The following is a 21,311-nucleotide window of genomic DNA, read 5'->3' as shown; positions in this document are numbered from 1 at the left end:
TTCTTTTATAACATATCAAGAGGCTTATGTAATTAGTTAGTCCCATTACTAGCTATGTTAACTGATCAGTTTCATTATGCCAGTGTCTGCAAAGTTTTTCCACTGTAAAGGTACTACTTTACACTTTATAATTAATAAGTAACTTGTAGGGAAACAATGTAAATATCCTCTGACCCCTCAAACTTTAATTTGTTAGTTTTAGCATCCACTGATGATTCATGCCTAAATCAATTACTATCATGATGACAGATGATACTGATTTTTAAATTCCATCATTTCTTCTACATTTATTCATTGGCTTTCTACTATAAGGAAGAGCTTTCCCTTTCCTCTACTGTATCAGTGTAGACTTATGGCTTCTTAACATTATTCAGTAGATTATAATCCCTTTCTCTAAGCAATTTCTGTATGTTCAAATTGTGCCAGATTTGGCTAGGTGAGTCTCCTTCATGCTGTCTCTTGTGTTTTTTTGACATACTCCATCATTCTTTGAGCCCTCCTAACCTCTTAATAGCTGACATTCAACAGATCATAACTAAGTGACTGTCACTCTAACTTTGTGTTCAGGTAGTGTTTTAGAAACCAGTGCAGAAACATAAATCTCTGATTTTACTGCCTATTTATTTGTGATGTCAAAGAGTGAATTTCTAGTTTTTACTGCTCTTGTTGACATGTTATTGTTTGGTTTCTACTGAGAGAGTTTCTTCACATTTCAAAAATTGATCAAGATTATGTTGCTAAAAATTTTCTTGTCAGTCTATAGAACTTGGTGATAAAAGAGAAGTAAAACTCATTTTCTATAGTTACATATTGAAAAGAATTGTTCCGAACTTAATCAGGAAGAGAGCATGGCAGGATTCATTACTTCTTCCTTAGATCCTTTTATAACTGGGAGAATTTTGAAGTTTGATTATTTTTATAATGTTTTTAATTGTTTTCCCTTTTTTTTAATCTTTCATTTTATTAATGGTAAGGCAATATCTAATCTAACGGTTTTCCATTCAGGCTGTACACCAAAATTGGCTATGGGGCTTTTTAAAAATAGACATGCTTAGGCCTCACCCCCTGGACATTTTAATTTAATAGGTCTGGATTGTGGCTGAGGCATCTATGTATTTTAAAAGCTCCCGGGTGATTTTGATGCATAGACCAGCTTGAGAGTAATTGTCTAATTATATATTTTGTATGATTGAAGTGGATAAGGGGAATCATTTAAAAAGTGACTGTTGCTTATCAGAAGAATAAGAACTAAAAAATTATCTCTTCATATTATCATTTTACTACTTCTAAGAATTTATTACATTTAAAAATGGTTATCATTCATTGTAGAAAATTATGCCATCAATGAATTATCGCTGTGAGCTATTTATTAGAACATGGATATAACTTACACAAAATAATTCTTAAAGACAATTTTATATGTTTTTTAATCTTATATATGTGTAATTGTCATTTTGTTGGCACGTAGAAAACTTAGTATCTTTAGTAAATTCATAAAATCAAGGCAATTGTATTATTACTGTACGTTATTTACAGAAATTACTAAAAAAAAAAAATTGCCAGAGATTTAAAACACAGATGTGTATTCAGTGCCATGCAGTAGAGTGAGGATATCAGGCTCTGATCCCTGCTCTGATATGAATGCTACATCTTCTTGTTCTCATGCTATCCTATTACCTTTGTGACTGTGAACTTGGACAAATCACTTAAACTCTTAGGGCCTCAGTTTCCTCATCATTCAATTTGGGGGGGGTCGGGGTCCCATTATGGAATTATCATCACATGTTAAACTTAATGTAATTGAAGGATAAATGAAATAAATATCATTTATCTTTGAGTATGGTTTTTATTTAACTTTTAAACTCTAAAAAGTTTGGATTACTTGGACATCATGAAACTATAAATATCTTCTCCAGTAAGAACCATGGTACTTCCATATAACTTACATTTCAAATTCACTAGAGTTTCCTAAGACCATGTGTCCGTATATTTCCAGGAAATAGGAAAAGACAATTCCAGCTATCCTATTTCTGTTTCACTGTAGTCATCAAATTGGGAATTATGGGAGGAGGGTATAATGACTCCACCTTTAAATTTTAAGTTCAAGTGCTGGTAATCAAACTCTTCCATTTTCTCAGACGTTAGGAAAGTAATAGCAATGTGTGATAGAAGGGGTGAGATGAATAGAAATGAGCTGCTGCTTCTCTAATATAACCTTAAATCAGCAATGTGTGTATATTTGTGTGATGCTATCGCTATTGTTTCATCATCAATGCTAAAGGAGTTCTTTTTATTTTAAGGTATATAATGAACAGATTCGTGACCTCTTAGTAAATTCAGGGCCACTTGCTGTCCGGGAAGATGCCCAAAAAGGGGTGGTTGTTCAGGGACTAACTTTACATCAGGTATGTTTATAAACTTCTTTTTGGCTTGTTCAAATAGCAAGTATGGTTATTTAGCCATTTACTTATTTTAAAATAATCAGGGTATATCTATAGTCTTTTGTTTCCCTTTGAAATAATCAAATGGGCTTTCCTTTTAAAAGTCTACTTGAACATTTAATAGAGTATATTATTCTGCTTAATATATTTATATTTTATCTCCTCAGAGAGATTAGATTTTATCTTTTATTTTTCATATATCACCAAAGTACTAAGCAAATGATACAGTCAATATTTAATGGGATTTAATTTATGGAAAATATTTTCTTACTTATTTTACCTTTAAAAGCCTTCTTGCTTGTTGATGGTTTATTAAAAATTTTAAAGATCAGTGGTTAATTGGGGTATTTTTTCTTCTCCTTCAACTTCTTTAGCCCAAATCCTCAGAGGAAATTTTACAGTTATTGGATAATGGAAACAAAAACAGGACACAGCATCCCACTGATATGAATGCTACATCTTCTCGTTCTCATGCTGTTTTCCAGGTAACAGGTCACTAGACTACAGCTCTTAAAATCGAATTTAAAATAAATGAAGCCAAATTTATGAACAGTAATTTTCACACATACAAAAATATCACTTCATCTGTGGACTTCTCTACTTCTCAGCACTTCCTTTACTTTGAAGCTTTGAGAAGATTCTATCAAGAATATTTAGAATTTAGATTATGTAAGTTAGATGTAAATTTTTACCTGTGTGAAAATATGATAGTAAAGTGGTAGTATTAGAGGTTTTCTTTCCTTTTCTTTAATTGGCGAAAATATTTAATCTTTACAAAAGATAGTCTTATATTCAGAGCAGACTTTCTCTTTATAGATTTAGATTTATAGAACCAATAAATTGGGGAGATACTGATTCACTTTTTAAAAGATTTCACCATAGTGACCATGTAAGTAGTTGCATTCCTTAAGGAAGTGTGTGATTCAGTTGATACAGTGCTTTTTAGGAATACCATTCTAGAAAAACCTAAAGCATAGGTTAGTAGTTATTATTTGTAGTTTCTAGTTCTGTTAAAATTCAAATGATTATACATCTTTATTCTGGATTATGCTTTGTGGAACTCATCTAATAGAAAGAAATTGTTATAGTTGAAAGAATTCAAATCAGGGGAAACCAAGTCATTCGGAAAGTCTCTAGTCCACAAAATTTTATTAATCTTTTCTCTTCTTACCACTGACTCTTCATTTATCAGTAATCTTGAGAGAAATCTTTATCAGGGACACTGAGATTTCCCCAAAATGTCTTAGACCCTGCTTTTAAGTGTTACCAGAATACAAGTGGCAGTTGTTTTGACCTTCTATCAAGCCAGGAGTTTTTTGCCCTCTAGTGCACATATAGGAAGTCTTTTCGGTTTCAAATTTTTCTCAACTTTGGTAATTACTTCTGGTACTCTTGGATATCAGCCAGTCAAGTTATACCTTGTTCATTATGTCTTTAAAATAAAAATAATTGATTTCATGCTCTTTTAAAAATAAAGTGTATTTCTCTTTTAATTTTGTTAAATCTAATCCTCATTTTCCCTATTCTCCTGTGATTTCAAAAAGATTTATTTGAGACAACAAGATAAAACAGCAAGTATCAATCAAAATGTCCGAATTGCCAAGATGTCACTCATTGACCTGGCAGGGTCTGAAAGAGCCAGTTCTACCAGTGCTAAAGGGACCCGGTTTATAGAAGGCACAAATATTAATCGATCACTTTTAGCTCTTGGGAATGTTATCAATGCCTTAGCAGATACAAAGGTAGGTACTATATGTTTATTTAAGTATTTTGAAATACTGAAATATTTATACTTCCCAGAAAGATATCATTTAATATAATTGTCTTAAAGATCTATTATAAATCAAATTTCAAGAATGTAACAATAAGGTTTACATAAAGAGCAAAGACCTCAGAGAACCTAGTATATCAAATAAAACTTTGGGGGTTTTTTGGGTTTTGTTTGTTTGTTATAAATTTATTTTGTATTTATTTATTTTTGGCTGTGTTGGGTCTTTGCTGTGCATGGGCTTTCTCTACTTGCAGTGAGTGGGGGCAACTCTTCCTTGCGGTGCGCGGGCTTCTCACTGCAGTGGCTTCTCTTGTTGCGGAGCACGTGCTCTAGGCGTGTGGGCTTCAGTAGTTGTGGCACACAGGCTCAGTAGTTGTGGCTCGTGGCCTCTAGAGCTCAGGCTCAGTAGTTGTGGCACACGGGCTTAGTTGCTCTGCGGCATGTGGGATCTTCCCAGACCAGGGATAGAACCCGTGTCCCCAGCGTTGGCAGGCAGATTCTTAACCACTGCACCACCAGGGAAGTCCCTGTTTGTTTTGTTTTTTAACTTCTAGCTTTATAATCAGAATTTGTTGAATGAAAAGTATTGAATATCAGATTGATAGTTAATATTTTATTATACCTTCTCATCATTTATTTTGAATTTGATTTTTTAAATGACCATTTAATGATCACTACATAATAAGCATGATAATTGAATTGGCATGAAAACAAAAAACACATTTTAGAAAAACTAAACTCTGGTGGTTAGTATTTTATATATATATATACTATAAAATTGGTTTAAATATTAAAGAGAGTTGATTTTTCTTAAAGAGGAAGAGGAGTTAAAATGTAATTAAATTACCTAATAGGATAATGTTTGCTAGATGCTTCTGGGGCATTAAAAAATAGTTTACATCTACTATATGCCAGAAGTGCTTACAGGAACACAGCATATTTGATAACTTCTGTATTTGTAAAAATGACTTCCTTTTTTCAAAGTTAAAATATGATAATTTAAGTTCAAACCAGGCTCAGAAGCTTTAGGAAAATTACCGTTAAACTGTTCAAAATGTTGCAATTTGATAAAGTATAAAGTACATTAAAATGATTTGGGAAGTCTTTTCTAAAAGGGCAAGTTACTGAAATCACATGAATATTACAGAGCAAAATATATATATATGTATATATATATATACATATATATATATACATATATATATATATATATCTTTTTTTTTTTTGGCGGTACGCAGGCCTCTCACTGTTGTGGCCTCTCCCATTGCAGAGCATAGGCTCCAGACGCACAGGCTCAGCGGCCATGGCTCACGGGCCCAGCCGCTGCGCTGCATGTGGGATCTTCCCGGACTGGGGCACGAACCCGTGTCCCCTGCATCGGCAGGCAGACCCTCAACTACTGCACCACCAGGGAAGCCTGCAAAATATATTTTGTATTCTAAGTTAAAATCTCAAAACATGTAAGCAGATAACATGGTACAGAGACTAATCTCCTAAACTTCAGCCATTCATAGTATTTTTTCCATATACTGACTAAATTTTTAGTAATTGACTCCTGTTGAGTCATTTATTAGTCAGTGTTTAATGCATGTCTTGTACATGCAAAATCAATTCAAATAGCACCAGCTGTGCACATTCCACACTGTTTGGGAAAGACTGTTATGGTGGAAAGCGTAGTACTACTGGGAGTTGGGAGACTAGGGCCTGTTTCTAACTCTGCGGATTACCAGCCATGTGACCTGAGGCAAGTCATGTCACTTTTTGCTTAGCTTAGTTTTTCTCTTCTGTAATATGAAAGATTTACATTGGATAGCATAAGGTTGTTTTTAGTTTAACATTATACTGCTCTGTTTCTATATGGAAGTGGTAGCGTTTGGAAAATTTTTTACTTTAAAATCAGAACTGTATCTTTTAAGTAAAAGAAAACCTAGAAAAATTAAATTCTCTTAGAACTGTGGTTGTGCTTTCAGATAAATATCTGTAAGATAATAATTATAATTTATTTTGTATTCATGTTAGATGGTAATTTAAAGAGAAGTAGCTCTATGCCATACAGAATTCTTACTATGCCTCTAGTATATTTCTCTAGGGCATATATTACTTTTGTATTTTAATTTCTTTTTAAAAAATGGAGATTTTTTTTAATAACCATTTTGGTTTTTAATAGTTTTAGATACAGGAAAGTTGGTAAGATAATACAGGAAGATTTTATTAAATATACCCCACACTCAGTTTCTTCTGTTGTTAACATCTCACATTAATACGGTACACTTATCACAACTAATGAAACAATACTGATATTTTATGATTAACTAAAGTTCATACTTAATCAGATAGAGATATAATCTTTTAATGGGAAATTTGTTTTATATATTCACTGAATAGTTCCATAAGATTCATTATCATCATTTCGGTCACCAATTATATCATAAGTCTGGGCAAAGTTGAGCAGTGCTTAAATTCTTATAGTGAAATGGTAGCAGGTTTACATTTGAATGTAGAAAATGACATAAGAATTCTTTTTTTGTTCTTTCAGAGAAAGAATCAGCATATTCCTTACAGAAATAGTAAGCTCACTCGCTTGTTAAAGGACTCTCTTGGAGGAAACTGTCAAACTATAATGATAGCTGCTGTTAGTCCTTCCTCTGTGTTCTATGATGACACCTATAACACTCTTAAGTATGCTAACCGTGCAAAGGACATTAAATCTTCTGTAAGTCTGTTTACTCTGCCTTTGTCGTAAGAGTACTGGGTGCATTTTTTTCTTTTTTATACTTATAGCAAAAGATGAATTAGAGATGTACTTCTACTAATGAGTTAGGAATCAGGGCTAGAAATGTCTTTACTAATCTGGTTAATTGAGCATTCACTGGGACAATTAAACCATTAAACATCTTGATTTCATATATAATAAATAGTATTATTTAGTCTTTTGGGGAGCTAGGATGTTTTAGTGACTTTCTTTCTAACCTTTTTCACATCATGGTACATGATATTTTGATGGCACCCTGGTGTAACTGGTCAAGGCTTTAACACATTTGTTACAGCCAAGACTGATGCTCTTCTGTAACCCAGCACCAACACTTTCTACCCGAAAACTTTGGACATGTTTGCTAATCTCTCCAAGCCTTAGTTACTTCATCTGTAAAGTAGATATAATATCTGCCTCAGTTTATAAAGTAAATAGCTCTTTTAAGACAATTTACTGTCACATTCATGATATTGACGTTACATATTGATGTAACCAATCTGTGTAGCTAGAGCAATATAATAATGATTGGTTAGGTTGGTATTTTTGCCAATAATTTGGGGTAATTTTTTAAAATGTAAGTCAAACATGATGTATGTGTAAAATCACAGGATCTCAGGGTTGGAATAGACATAGAGTTCAGCTGGTATGGTGGTCGAAGGACCAGAAAAAGAAAGTGGGCAATTTTTATGTGAATGACTGTTTTGCAAGTTCTTTAAAGTACCTTTTCTCAGATAGTAAGGGAGTTTCTTTTATAAATTCAGTATTAATGTGCTCAACATATCCTCTTGTCATAGATTTTTAAACATGAACATAATTGATTATAATTGTCAAATGATCATAATTGTCACAAATTCTGGATTCATGGAACTGAATTAATGAGGCTATAATGCTATTTTGTTCATGTATATAACTGTGATTTTTATCTCTATATATACGCAATCATAATTTCTATTTTTTAACAGTTGAAGAGCAATGTTCTTAACCTCGACAATCATATAACTCAGTATGTAAAGATCTGTAATGAACAGAAGCAAGAGGTATGTCTCCTCTTTACATTGTTGCTAATCTCCCTCAGTTCCTCATTTATGGGATTCTGCAATCTTTACTGTCTAAAACTTTGATTTGCTTTTCTTTTATAATTGAAATCTTGCTTGTTCAGTTATTTTTCACAGCTGAAATTTTTCTGTGGCCACGTATAATGGAGACAAATAATTTGTTTTGTATTTTAACTACTGTTTCTCTCTATTAGATTTTAATGTTAAAAGAAAAACTAAAGGCCTATGAAGAACAGAAAGCCTTTACTGATGAAAATAACAAAGTAATGATTTCAAACCCTCAGGAAAAAGAAATTGAAAGGTAAAATTGACATTAAGATCTCAGTTTGAGGATTTTGTGAAATTCAGTCAGCTATTTAAAGTTTAAAATTTAGTCAGATATTTTGTTATCATCATCATTTGTTGTATGTCTGTATATATTCTCAACTGAATTCAGAAAGTCACTGAATTGGTCTTATATTGCACACATTGGAGGTCAGGTAATTTTAACTGTGATTATACAGATAATGAGAACCAGGTCTTAGGTATAAGATGGAGAAAGTAAAGCCAATTATGCCACTTATGAAATTGGTTTTTAGTAGTTTCCATATTTTTCTTCTGTGATGTCTTACTCCCTTCTAGCTGCTATAACGAAGTACCACAGACTGGGTAGTGTTTAAACAAACAAACAAAAAGTTATTTCTTATAGTCCTGGAAGCTGGAAGTCCTAGATCAGGGTGCCAGCATGGTTGGTTAAGGACCTTCTTCCACACTGTAGACTTCTCCTTGAATCCTCACATTGCCAAAAGAGAGGGAGATCTCTCTGGAGGCTCTTTTATAAGGGCACTAATCCCATCCATAGGGTCTCCGCCCTCATGACCTGATCACCCCCCAAAGGCTTCTCTTCCCAATACCATTAGCTTGGGTGTTAGGTTTCAACATATAAATTTGGGGGGACACAAACATTCAAGCAATCGCATCTGGCATTATCATTATTTACATGGTTCATGTAAATCGTACCTACCCTTTCCTGACTTTATATAACTCTAATAAGCCACTTAATTGAGTTTAAGCAGTTAATTATTTGAAGGGACATCTCTCAGTGATATAAATTGACACAGAAATATTATCTGTTCACTCTAAGCTTTTAGCAGGTAAATTTTAAAAAAAGAAAGCTGTAATACAGTACTTTCAAGTACTTTTTTCCTAAGTAATTGAGACAATTTCCAAGTTGTCCTGATGGGACAATAGTTCAAAAGCTGTAAATCTTCAGTAGTTCTAAGCAGACAGTAAGGAATTCTTGGATCAAACAAGTTTGAAAATTATTCCTTACTTAAGGAATCTAAGAGGTTTCCAAAGTACATCAGCATATTAAAAGCTCTAAGAGGCCCTGTAGGAAAGGAATCTGTTCACCTTTGATTAAAATTGAGTAATTATTCTCCAAAGCTAATCTTCTATTATCATTAGTATGAGAAACTAACCACATCTTAAGCCACTGATTATTCATACTGTTTTGGAACTCTTGAGTTCGTAGAAGATGTTTTAGGGTACATAAGGAAGACTAGTTGGTAGTGATTTTCAACCTACTTTCAAGTACAACACTTTTTAAAAATTGGATTTGTGTATTGACGTTTATATAAAATATCCTTGATTTGAAAAAAATCATTTTTTCTGCCTCAGTTGACCCCAGATGCTAAGATAACTTCTTCTAATAAAATAACACTTTATGTTAGTAGCTGACTTTGTAGATTTTGATGATTTTTAGGCCCACATTAATTTCATCTGAGCACTACAACAACTCTGAAATTTGAAGTGAGGTATTGTTTTCTAACTTACAGATAAGGGCAAGAAATATATATCATCTCTTTCAAGTATTAATTCTTTGCTCCCATGCTATGCTATTTTACAAATACCATAAGAAGTAATTAAACAGTTATTTCTCTCTATCAGTGATAATGAGTCCATTTTTCATACAGCATAAAGTTGACCTATGTATTGTTATAGTACAATAGCTCTGTTTATACCAGAGATTTCCTAAAGTATTTAAATTATTTTCTATTAATCCCCCTAACAACCCATTGACAAAATAAAGTTATATTTAATAGTCTTAAGATGCTTTTTGTTATATTCTACCAATTTTACAGTGTCTTATAAAAAATAACTTAAGCAAAATGATTCTTCATATTCCTTTAATCTTAACAATGAAAGCTTTTAACGCTGCTATATTATTAGTTGTGTTATTATATTTTGTTAGTCAAATGTGGGATTGGTCCTCATGCAACCAGATATCTTGTCGGTGATGCATGTCTCTTGAAATTTAAAGCAGTGACCAACTGCTCAAATTTGGAGTCATTGCTTGCATAAAATTGCTCAGCGGTGCTTAACCAGATCTAGTTACCAATTAAAACTTTACAAATTGGTAGACTTTTCTGGAGTTGATGTGGCTTTAAGTCATTGACTCTTTCTTTCTGGTAAAATGATTCAAGAAGGAGATGGCCTGAGCTATGAAATAAACACTTATTTGGATATTTTTTGCATTTCAACTTGACTTAACCAACAATAAAAACTTTGAGTTTTAATTCACTCAACAGGTTAAATAATTTACTTGTATTTATAAAACAGGTAATAATAAAATTATATACCCCATAGCCTTTGTCATTTTCTCACAAAAGTATCTGTCTCCTTAAATAAATATATGGAATACCTTTTATCATATCGATCATACTTCACATAGAATTTTTTTAATGCCATGAAGTTTGTTTCTTTAGAAAATAATATTTTTATGAAGTTTAAACAGATAAAGGGAAGAATATTACAGTATTTGCTCTCTATTAAAGCTATTTGGAAAGATAATATTCAAAACATCATAAAAAGAGAGTACAGTTGTTCTTTATACAGAGTACTTATAAAACTTCACTTGTGACTATACCAAGAAAATTGTCTAGAGTTTATCATATGTCACCTAAAATTATTGGCAAAGATTTTTGTTTTCTAGCTATTTGAATGTTTTAAATGACTAGAAAATAGTTAGTCAATCCCTTAGGGCTCTCTGTTTTAAAAATGACAGTTTTTTTTTAAAAAGAGCTCTCTAGAAACCTTTGATACTAATTCCCTTCCTTCCATCCTAAACTATACACCACCAACTAAAATAAATCTGGACCATAAAATTTTGAAATTGACAAATATTTAACTGTGTCCTTGGGTGAAATGTTCCAGAAAAACTAAGAAATTATCTTTGGGTGTAACCTAAAGATAACTTATCATATCATTTATTGGCCTTAGCCTTGTTGTAATATAATACAATGAAATTGTAATGTCCATACATACTTCCTATGAAATATTTATCAGTTTGACAAAACTACAGTAAAGTCGATGTATTGTGGTTTATATTCATTCTCAATAGTTTCATTAAGAACTACTGATGTAAATTGTCGGTGTTTTTACCACAGATCCTTACAAATATATCCAAAATTCTGGCCAAAGAAACTTTATTTTTAAATGCATATACTTTGTTACCATTTTATTTTAAAAGCTTCAAGTTAATTTTTCTTTGAGAGAAAAATTGTTTGCCTATGTGCGATTGTTTATACTGTTACTGTAGCTCAGACCTGATCTGTGACCAATATTCTGCTGACCCTGGAGAATGCAGGATTGCAGGCTCCTTTTAGGGCTTTCATAGAAGTGATTCAGCTTGAGGTCTTTATGCATTTGCAGGAGATGTGAGTCACAGTCCCCAACTTTGATTCCCTATATCTATATTGCCCTTTGGAGGAAGCACAGTGGAGGGGCTTTTCCTAGATTTACCACATTGTAAACTTGGATGTTTTGGGTCCTGGCATTGTCAGCTGACTCTTAGCCAAGCTGTAGGGGGTACCTAACCATATGGTGTGTTTTCACTGTAACAAGTTCTAAAGCTAAAAATTGGCTATCTCACTTTCTCTAGGGTGCCATAGAGGCACCATATGATTATGCCACCCACTGCTTATTTCTTCACAGTGAGCCAACACCAAAAGAACACATATACTGTGTTGCTTCTGAGGCCTTATGAATTGGAAGAGTACAGGTCCACATTATCATCCTTTTCTTACATACAAAATATTTTATTTTTGGTAAGCTACTGGATTATGCAGACAAAATACAGTGTATGACTAATACCATAGGCCTTAAAATACCTATATCTTTTAATAACATGATCTTTGGAGGAGAGAGAAAGAAACCCAGTGCTGTAAAAATAAAGTTCAGAACCCATTCCAAACATTTTTGTTATTTAATAGGAAAACAGTCACTCAAACCTATTTACTGTTTATCATTGAATCTAATTCTATGAATGGTGTATATTCTCTTGTTCATGCATTTCTTTTTTTTTTAACATCTTTATTGGAGTATAATTGCTTTACAATGTTGTGTTAGTTTCTGCTGTATAACAAAGTGAATCAGCTATACATATACATATATCCCCATATCCCCTCCCTCTTGCGCATCCCTCCCACCCTCCCTATCCCACTCTAGGTCGTCAAAAAGCATCGAGCTGATCTCCCTGTGCTATGCGGCTGCTTCCCACTAGCTATCTATTTTACGTTTGGTAGTGTATATATGTCCATGCCATTCTCTCACTTTGTCACAGCTTACCTTCCCCTTCCCCATATCCTCAAGTCCATTCTCTAGTACGTCTGTGTCTTTATTCCCGTCTTGCCCCTAAGTTCTTCATGACCGTTTTTTGTGTTTTTTTTTCTTAGATTCCATATATATGTGTTAGCATACGGTATTTGTTTTTCTCTTTCTGACTTACTGCACTCTGTATGACAGACTCTAGGTCCATCCACCTCACTGCAAATAACTCAGTTTCGTTTCTTTTTATGGCTGAGTAATAGTCCATTGTGTGTATGTGCCACATCTTCTTTATCCATTCATCTGTCGATGGACAGTTAGGTTGCTTCCATGTCCTGGCTGTTGTAAATAGTGCTGCAGTGAACATTGTGGTACATAACTCTTCTTGAATTACGGTTTTCTCAGGGTATACACCCAGTAGTGGGATTGCTGGATCATATGGTAGTTCTATTTTTGGTTTTTTTAGGAACCTCCATACTGTTCTCCATAGTGGCTGTATCAATTTACATTCCCACCAACAGTGCAAGAGGGTTCTCTTTTCTCCACACCCTCTCCAGCATTTATTGTTTGCAGACTTTTTGATGATGGCCATTCTGACCAGTGTGAGGTGATACCTCATTGTGGTTTTGATTTGCATTTCTCCAATGATTAGTGATGTTGAGCATCTTTTCATGTGTTTGTTGGCAATCTGTATATCTTCTTTGGAGAAATGTTTATTTAGGGTCTTCTGCCCATTTTTGGATTGGGTTGTTTCTTTTTTTTGATACTGAGCTGCATGAGCTGCTTGTGTATTTTGGAGACTAATCCTTTGTCAATTGCTTTGTTTGCAAATATTTTCTCCCATTCTGAGGATTGTCTTTTCGTCTTGTTTATGGTTTCCTGTGCATTTCTTTAAGTAAACTTTGCATTATCTATCACAAAATACTGAGATTCTATGTGTTTTATTTTTGGTAGATTTCAAGAAATTCTGAACTGCTTGTTCCAGAATCGAGAAGAAATCAGGCAAGAATATCTGAAGTTAGAAATGTTACTTAAAGAAAATGAACTTAAATCATTCTATCAACAACAGTGCCATAAGCAAATAGAAATGATGTGTTCTGAAGACAAAGTAGAAAAGGTATTTAATAACTTTATCATTAGATTGTAGAGAATGTAAAAACATGGGGACTTATAATTCTAGAAATTTGATGGGTGATGTTGCTTAATCACCCATTCTCTACAAATACCTGGAAATGCTGGAGGAAATATAGAAAACATTGTTTTAAATGTATAGTTAAGTCTACAAGAAAAAAATTCCTAGGTGTGAGAAACAAAAAGGAAACAAAACCCCTAAAATCTCAGTTATAACTGTTGCTTCTGTGAGGATGATGGAATGCTTAACAGGTAGTTAACACACTCAGGGAGAGTTGGGTACCAAGGTGGGGCAGTGAGAACAGTCCACCCCAGATGCAGGCAATAGTTTACAACTTAGACCAGTGGGAGGGTTTTTTCCTCCCCAGGGAAGAATATTTTGTCACTGACATTGTTACGGTTTCCACTGCATCAATGCTAAAAAAAAAAAAACCAGATCAACTTTTAATCAGTTTTATTATTTAATGTAGTAGTGCACTGCCCTTCCCCTTCACACACACAGACCACTTTCACTACCCTGCTTTGATGTACACCACTACTTAGGTAAGGGGCCCGAGGGAGACAGGGAGTTAGAAATGACAGTCCCCACATAAAGCCAGGAATCTCAGAGACCTTCACTCTTCATATTGGAAGTACAGCAGGAGAAAACATTTTACCAAGTAGCACAGGAAAACAAGGAATCAAGCCTAGGGTAAGAAAAAAAAGTCTCATTTGAAGACTGTCATTATAGATATACTTTTCACTATAGATTTTCATTATACATTATACTTTTATAATCCATGTGTTTTATTTAGCAAATCCCTAAAGTGAGACATTAGCACAGAAAAATGGTATCAGAGCAGTGATAATCTATAGGAAACTGAGCGGAAGCAATGCAGAATCAGCCTAGTGAAACAGATCCTCAGTTCAAACCACTAATGAGAGCTCACTGTCCACACTTACAAAACCCATGAAACAGTCCTCCACAAGCAAGTCAGCAGACTTAGCAAATATGACAGAATCCCCAAAACGTCAGATACTATAGCAATCTGATAAAACCTATAAAAATGAATTAAGTCATCAAAGAAGGACTTAACAATAAAGGAATCAAAGAAAAAAAGAACATACATATATGAGAAGAAAACAAATGACACTTCCAGAATGTAAAGATTTATTTACTGAAACTTAAAATTTCAGTTTATAGGTACAATACTAGACAATGTTTTAAATACTTCACATACATTAACTCATTTATTTCTCAGAAAATCCTGTGGGCTATGTGATATTATTATCCTTGTAATTAAGATGAAGAAACCAAGGCACAGAGAAGTCATTCTGCCAAAGATTACCCAGCTCATAGAGTCAGAGCTATGATTTGAACTCAAGCCAGCTGATTCCAGAGCCTGAGCTCTTATCCCTGTCCTTTTATGCATGTTAGATATAGCTAAAGAGAGAATTAAAGAACTGGGAGATCTGAGGAAATCACACCAAATACAGGATAAAAAGATAGCAGATGTGAACAAGATGTTGCTATGTGAAAGACAGACTAGAAAGTCATGCATTCATCTAATAGATATTCTGAAGGAGATACATTAGTGCAAAAGAACAAAGGATAATGTGCAAAGTCTAAGGCTCAGAATTTTCTAGGACTACTAAAATGTGAATAAGATGTAAATTCAAGAAACATGAGTTCTAAACAGGATAAAAGAATGTATACTTGGCGGTGTGCAACTCCAGAGCACCAAAGATCAGAAAAATAAACATTTTGAAAATACTGGATTTCCCCTAGTTTGGTGTTCATTGATGATAAGGTTAATTGCATTTTTAAGTACTATTTTATACTTAGTAGTATAGTGCTTTAAAAAACTAACATTTTAGGTTTTTGTCAGCCTATGAAATGGGAAAGATGTGATATGCTAAGAAATTAATCATAAAGTATTAATAAATATATCATGGCTATGAATTTATAAGTAGCTATTAAGCTATATTATCAAAATTAGTAATTTATTTACTGAATATACATTTATTATGCCTTATTGAAACTATCTTTGTTTTAAACCACTTTATTGAGATATATGATTGATGTATGAAGAAACCCATAAATATTTAATATAGACAACTTGATGGGTTTGGTGATAAATATATACTAGTGAAACCATCACCATAATATATGCTATAAGCCTGTACCTTACCTCCTAAAGTTTCCTCCCACCCTCTTTATTATTAGTAGTATTATATTAATAACAACACTTAACATAAGACCTACCCTCTTAGCCATTTTTAAGTATACAACAATAGACTATCATTCAGCTTTTAAAAAAGAAGAAAATTCTACCAATTGCAACAACATAGATGAACCTGGAGGACATGCTAAGTGAAATAAGCCAGACACAGAGGGACAAATTTTACATGATACCATTTACATGAAAAATCTAAAATCGTCAAACTCAGAAGTAGAATCAGATGGTGGTTGCCAGAGGCTGTGGGGAAGGTGAAACCAGGAAGTATTAGTCAAAGAGTACAAAGTTTTAGTTATGCAAGACAAATAAACCCTAGAGATCTACTACTGTACAGCATAGGGCCTATAGTTAATAATGTATTGAATACTGAAAATTTCTTTTTAATTTTGTTTATCAAATGCATTTAAAATATTCCTCACATCCTTTTAAGGCAGAAGAAAAATAGAATTTATATCTTTATTTGAAATTTATTGCTGTAGTTGTACTTTAACTTCCTTGAACTGCAAAATTGTTGCCAGTATTTTTGATGACCTTCATGACTTCCAAATAACAGAATATCTCATAGAATTAATATATCAGTTTGTTGTTGTGAAACCCTTTCATATGTTTGTTAAATGGAATTCTGAAATACTGCTATATTTACCTATTCTAAAAGTTGTATGTATTATCTCAATTAATTGCACTTATTATAGAGTTATTTGCAGTGGAGATAATAATTCTCAATTTTGTGTAGGTATCCATTAAATATCAGTTATCTGAAAGTGCAATTATCTGTTTTATTTCTTGAAAAAGGCAAGAAATTCAGTCATGGAAAACTGCTACTGACTTAATATCTCAACTTTTAACAACAGCTTGTTTTGAACACTTTTGTTTATATGCAGAGCATTGTGCTAGACACAATAGAGGTTAAAAAAAAGTATAAGACAATATATGTACTTCAGTAATTTATAAGCTTGTTGGAGCAATAAACTGATACAAAAATGACACAGCACTATATGATTGTGATGTAACGAGTAGTGCAATAATAAAAACAACTAATATTATTGAGCATTAACTACGTGCCAGACACTTTTCAAAGTCCTTTGCATGGGTTAATTCATTTAGTATTTATAACAAGCCTATGAAGTAGACCCTGTATTATCAACATTTGTGAGCAACAGAGATACTGAGAATTCAAGTAAGCTGTCTAGAGTTATACACCTAATTAATGTGGTTGAACCAATATTAAACTCTGGATGTCTGGCCTCAGTCTGCACTTTTAATCATTCTGCTATACTATAAGTATTTTAAGTGCTACAGCCATTCAAAGGAGGAAACAGTGGCTTCCAGTTGTTGTGGTGGAGAAAGTCTTCCTAATGGAGAGATGAGATTTATACTGGGTATTGCATGAAAATATTAGCGGGAAAAGAATAAAAGGAATAGTGTATTCAAATGAGGACACCAGTTTGACCAGAGCACAGCATATTTGTAGGTCAGTGTATGTGGAAGTACATAACTATACTCAACACTTCCTGCCAATTCCCACTGCTTTACCCATAGCAGATATCATTGATTGATTACAGCACTCTTTCTCTCTGAATCTGAAGTTGCCAGAGTTAACCACTATAAATAGATTGGAAATGGCACATGATATAAGACATATTTTGCCATATTGGGAATTAGTCAATTCAGATAGAATAAAAGGACAAATTGTGGAAGCTTTAGTTGCAAAGAATTATACGGTCTATTTGTGTAGTCAAAAGGCAGTCTTTGAGGCAAATGAGTAGTGTATTATCAGAGCTTAGAATCAGATTGCCATTTTTTGAACATTAGAATATTAGTACAATTAGTAAGTTTGGTCTATTTAATCCCAAGCTAATTTAAATCATGGTTATTTTACCCTGTTTTACTTACCCCATTGAATTGTGAATGTGCACGCTTAGAAACATTAAGACATAGAGTAAGGAAATGGCTTTGGCTGGTTTCTGTAATTTTTTTCTGTTTTCATCTTTATTCTGCTTTTTTCAACCCACTTGCCTTTTCTGATATCTCACTTTTGGTCATTGCAATCCATGTTCCAATTTTTATAGCTATTTTTATGAGACTAAGAATAGCTAAGTCTAATAGCTAATGAGACTTACCTAAGCAATGAGAATAAAACCTCTTAAGTTTATTGGTTGTAAACTGTTGAAAAACATAGAAAGACATCTAGAGGCTGAGTTTGTTCTCACAGAAGTGTCAAACTATAGTTTTACTAAACTGCTTGCTAGGTCAAGGCATTTTATATCTGTCTTGGACCCTCTCCGAAGAGGTTTACTCTCATAATTGCCGAAAGAATCTCACTAAGCTATAAATGGTTCTTGAGTATGGACTCTGAGAGTAGTATTAAAGTGAAGTTCCGGGGTAATTTTATAGCCATATAAAGATAATACACAAATTATTTTCAGTGAAATAATCAATTTACCATGTTAGCGGTCAGTTCTTTTGCACAAAGCAATAGTAATACCTAAATTTTAGAATTTCATACTTATTCTCGCTCAAGACCTTTTGTGTTATTCTGGAGATTTTGTTAATAAAATATGTAAAGCTTTTTGAAACTTTAATGGGAAACAATTAACTTTAATGTCAGGGTTTAACATACATATTTTAGAATTTATTTCCAAACACTTACTTGGTATTTATTTCAGAACAGTAATTCAATAAGAATTACCCTGATGGAAAATGTCCCCATGGAGAACCATCATAGAGTATACATTTGATGAACATTAGAAGTACAAACTCAAAAAACATACCCTGTGAGATTTTTAGTCGGGATCTTTTGGTATTAAATATTGACTGCCATCAGACCCGCAGATTATGTCCTGCCCTGGTTTCTAAGAGTACCTACAACGTTTGTAAACGTTAAAGGAAAATAAAGGTAGTTTGATCTAACTGCCTTCCTTCAGGCAGGTACAATACTTTTATGTTCATTTTTCAGATGAGGTGACTGAAGAGCCACTGAGATTGACTTGCCTAAGTTTTCACACCTGCTGAATAGCAGAAGAAAGTCAAGAAGCCACATATCCTACCTTCTGTTGGATACCAGTGGCTCTAAACTTTTCAGGTTTCAGGACCCCTTTCTGCTTTAAAATAAAATATTTAGGACCCCAAAGAGCTTTTGTTTATGTGGATTTCATCTACCAATATTCTATTAGAAATTTAAACTGAAATTTACAAAAATACATTATGTATTAGCTAACTTAAGAACAATCGATTACCCATTGCATGACAACGTAACACTTTAATGAAAAATAACTAATTATTTTCTAAAACAAAAAGAGGTAGTGAGAAGAGTGACATTATTACCTATTTTTGCAATTTTCTTTAATAGCTGGCTTTTCCTCAAAATGTCAACTTACCTTTTATAAAAGATAATAAGGAAGTAGAACTTAATCTCCTAAAGAGAGTAGCTCTTTAATCAAGTTCAAATGTAGTTCCTGCTCCTTTTTTCATTTTTTTTTCATTTTTCATCTTTTTTCATAGGATGTGTTCATCCCTACTTCCAAAACCAGCTGCAAGTGCTTGTTCTAATCTTTGGGGATCTGTTGTCTCAGGTCCAGCTATCACATCTTATGATTACTGAGTTTAGTGTCTTTTGGCAAATAGTCCAAAGAGGTCAAGCTGTTCTGGCCCACAGTGCCCATGATAGTGTGCAAGACCCTTGGGGTAAAAAACCAGAAGGCCAGTTTTGATCTCAATTCACGTGTAGGTAAAACACCAAAAATAGTTGGACTATCCAGTATGTGTCCTGAACCAACCATCAGGCGAGATCAGATGTTTATGCCACCTGGATATAAGCTCTATTTTCTTTCATTGGCAGCAGCCAATCTAAAGGCCTTGCAGACAAAACCACAACAATAGAATACTTTACCTCTTCACATCTTTCAAACTGAAGGAAAGACAAGAGCAGGACATGTATCTGCTTTGTTTTGAGTAAGGAAATCATGGGATTTATCAGACCTTACATGAACTTTTCAAATGCAACATTTAAAGGAATGTATTTTGCAAAAAAAAAAAAAAGTGGTAGTCTTCAATTTGGCCATTGTATTTCTTAAAGTCATAAACTCTCAACATGTAATTTTATAAAAATGACTCACAACTCAATTTCCTGTTTTCCTGCAAGCAGTAGTACTGTGAGATTTCAAAGGGGAAATAGCTTTAAGTACAAAAGTATAGCCTAATTTAATAGACAACAATAGCACACTTAAAAGGAAACATACTACTGTACTAATATCACATAAATCACGTATCATAAAAGGTTGACTATTAAATGCATTATTTTTCAGGCCACTTGCAAAAGAGATCATAAACTCGCAATGTTGAAAACTCGCCGCTGCTACCTGGAGAAGAAAAAGGAAGAGGAACTGAAGCAATTTGATGAGAATACTAATTGGCTCCATCGTGTGGAAACTGATATGGGACTCTTAGGTCAAAATGGTCATATTCCAAAGGTACATATGTGTTTGTATATTCAGACTTATTTTCTAAGAACTGAGCTCCTTAAACCCATTGTCTTTGTTGTTGAGTAAATATCTTTCATAAGACAACTTTTGGTCCAGCTCCCGGAGATTTGACTCATTTTACTGTTTTTAACTGAATATACCTTCTGCCTCCCTGATTACCTACTAGATTTGCCTTTCTTGTACTTTCAGAAGAGTAAAGTTACTTTTAAATGTTATTCTTAAGTGATTGCATCCTTTTATGAGGAGCTCTTAAGTTAGAATGAAGTAATTCTATGTCAGACTGTACTTGAGGTTTCATCATGTAGGTAATTTAAGTTTGTTTTAATACTTGATATTTTGTGCAAAAATAGTTTTAAATGTGGTCAGCATTATTTGTATTATAGCTAAAGAAAGCCAATTTGAAAGCTGTATGCATTTATGTTTATGTACTAAACTGAAGATATTCCACCTAGAATGGCAGAAGTTTATAAAGAGAGGCGATGGTTACTAATGATGGTTAATGGCTGAATCAGATCAGAATTGTGTTCAGCTACAATGTTACAGATAATTTTCTCCCTTAACAATAGTAAGCTACAGAAGTATGCAGTTCATTCCTAATACAGTACCTCCCAAATGTCTTCAGTGTCATCATTATACTTTTCTTTTCATAGTTGTGATAACACTATTCCATCTTTAGTCTTGAGTTCACACTTAGGCCAGAAGAGGAATGAAAGAAAGGGGAGAGAGATATCTGTATTGGGAAAGCAAAAACTTTTCCAGAAATCCCTAACAGACATATCTGAATTGACTAGAATTGTCACGTGGCTATCCCTAGATACAGGGGAATCTGGAAGGGTGAGTGTTTTGCTGGACATATTATCATCCTGAACAAAAT

The 21,311-nt window shown here is 33.4% G+C and overlaps 1 protein-coding gene across 4 annotated transcripts in view; it reads left to right on the top strand.

Annotated features, from left to right (window-relative positions):
• The window catches only part of KIF18A (kinesin family member 18A), a gene marked incomplete at its 3' end in the record, with an annotated part of 105,028 nt that overhangs the window by 12,055 nt on the left and 71,662 nt on the right, over positions 1 to 21,311 (top strand). For all 4 annotated transcript variants that reach the window (XM_081241333.1, XM_081241335.1, XM_081241334.1 and 1 more), the window contains exons 4-11: positions 2,301 to 2,405; positions 2,816 to 2,926; positions 3,986 to 4,183; positions 6,749 to 6,925; positions 7,927 to 8,001; positions 8,214 to 8,320; positions 13,561 to 13,723; positions 20,261 to 20,425. In XM_081241333.1, the coding sequence (XP_081097459.1) occupies positions 2,301 to 2,405; positions 2,816 to 2,926; positions 3,986 to 4,183; positions 6,749 to 6,925; positions 7,927 to 8,001; positions 8,214 to 8,320; positions 13,561 to 13,723; positions 20,261 to 20,425 (1,101 nt within the window). The remainder of the gene's footprint in view (positions 1 to 2,300; positions 2,406 to 2,815; positions 2,927 to 3,985; positions 4,184 to 6,748; positions 6,926 to 7,926; positions 8,002 to 8,213; positions 8,321 to 13,560; positions 13,724 to 20,260; positions 20,426 to 21,311) is intronic.

The sequence above is a fragment of the Mesoplodon bidens genome (assembly GCF_964165515.1).
Source record: "Mesoplodon bidens genome assembly, chromosome: 7".
Taxonomy (NCBI): Eukaryota; Metazoa; Chordata; class Mammalia; order Artiodactyla; family Ziphiidae; genus Mesoplodon; species Mesoplodon bidens.
The sequence above is the reverse complement of the archived record's forward strand: the minus strand, read 5'-3'. Positions and strand labels throughout refer to the sequence as shown.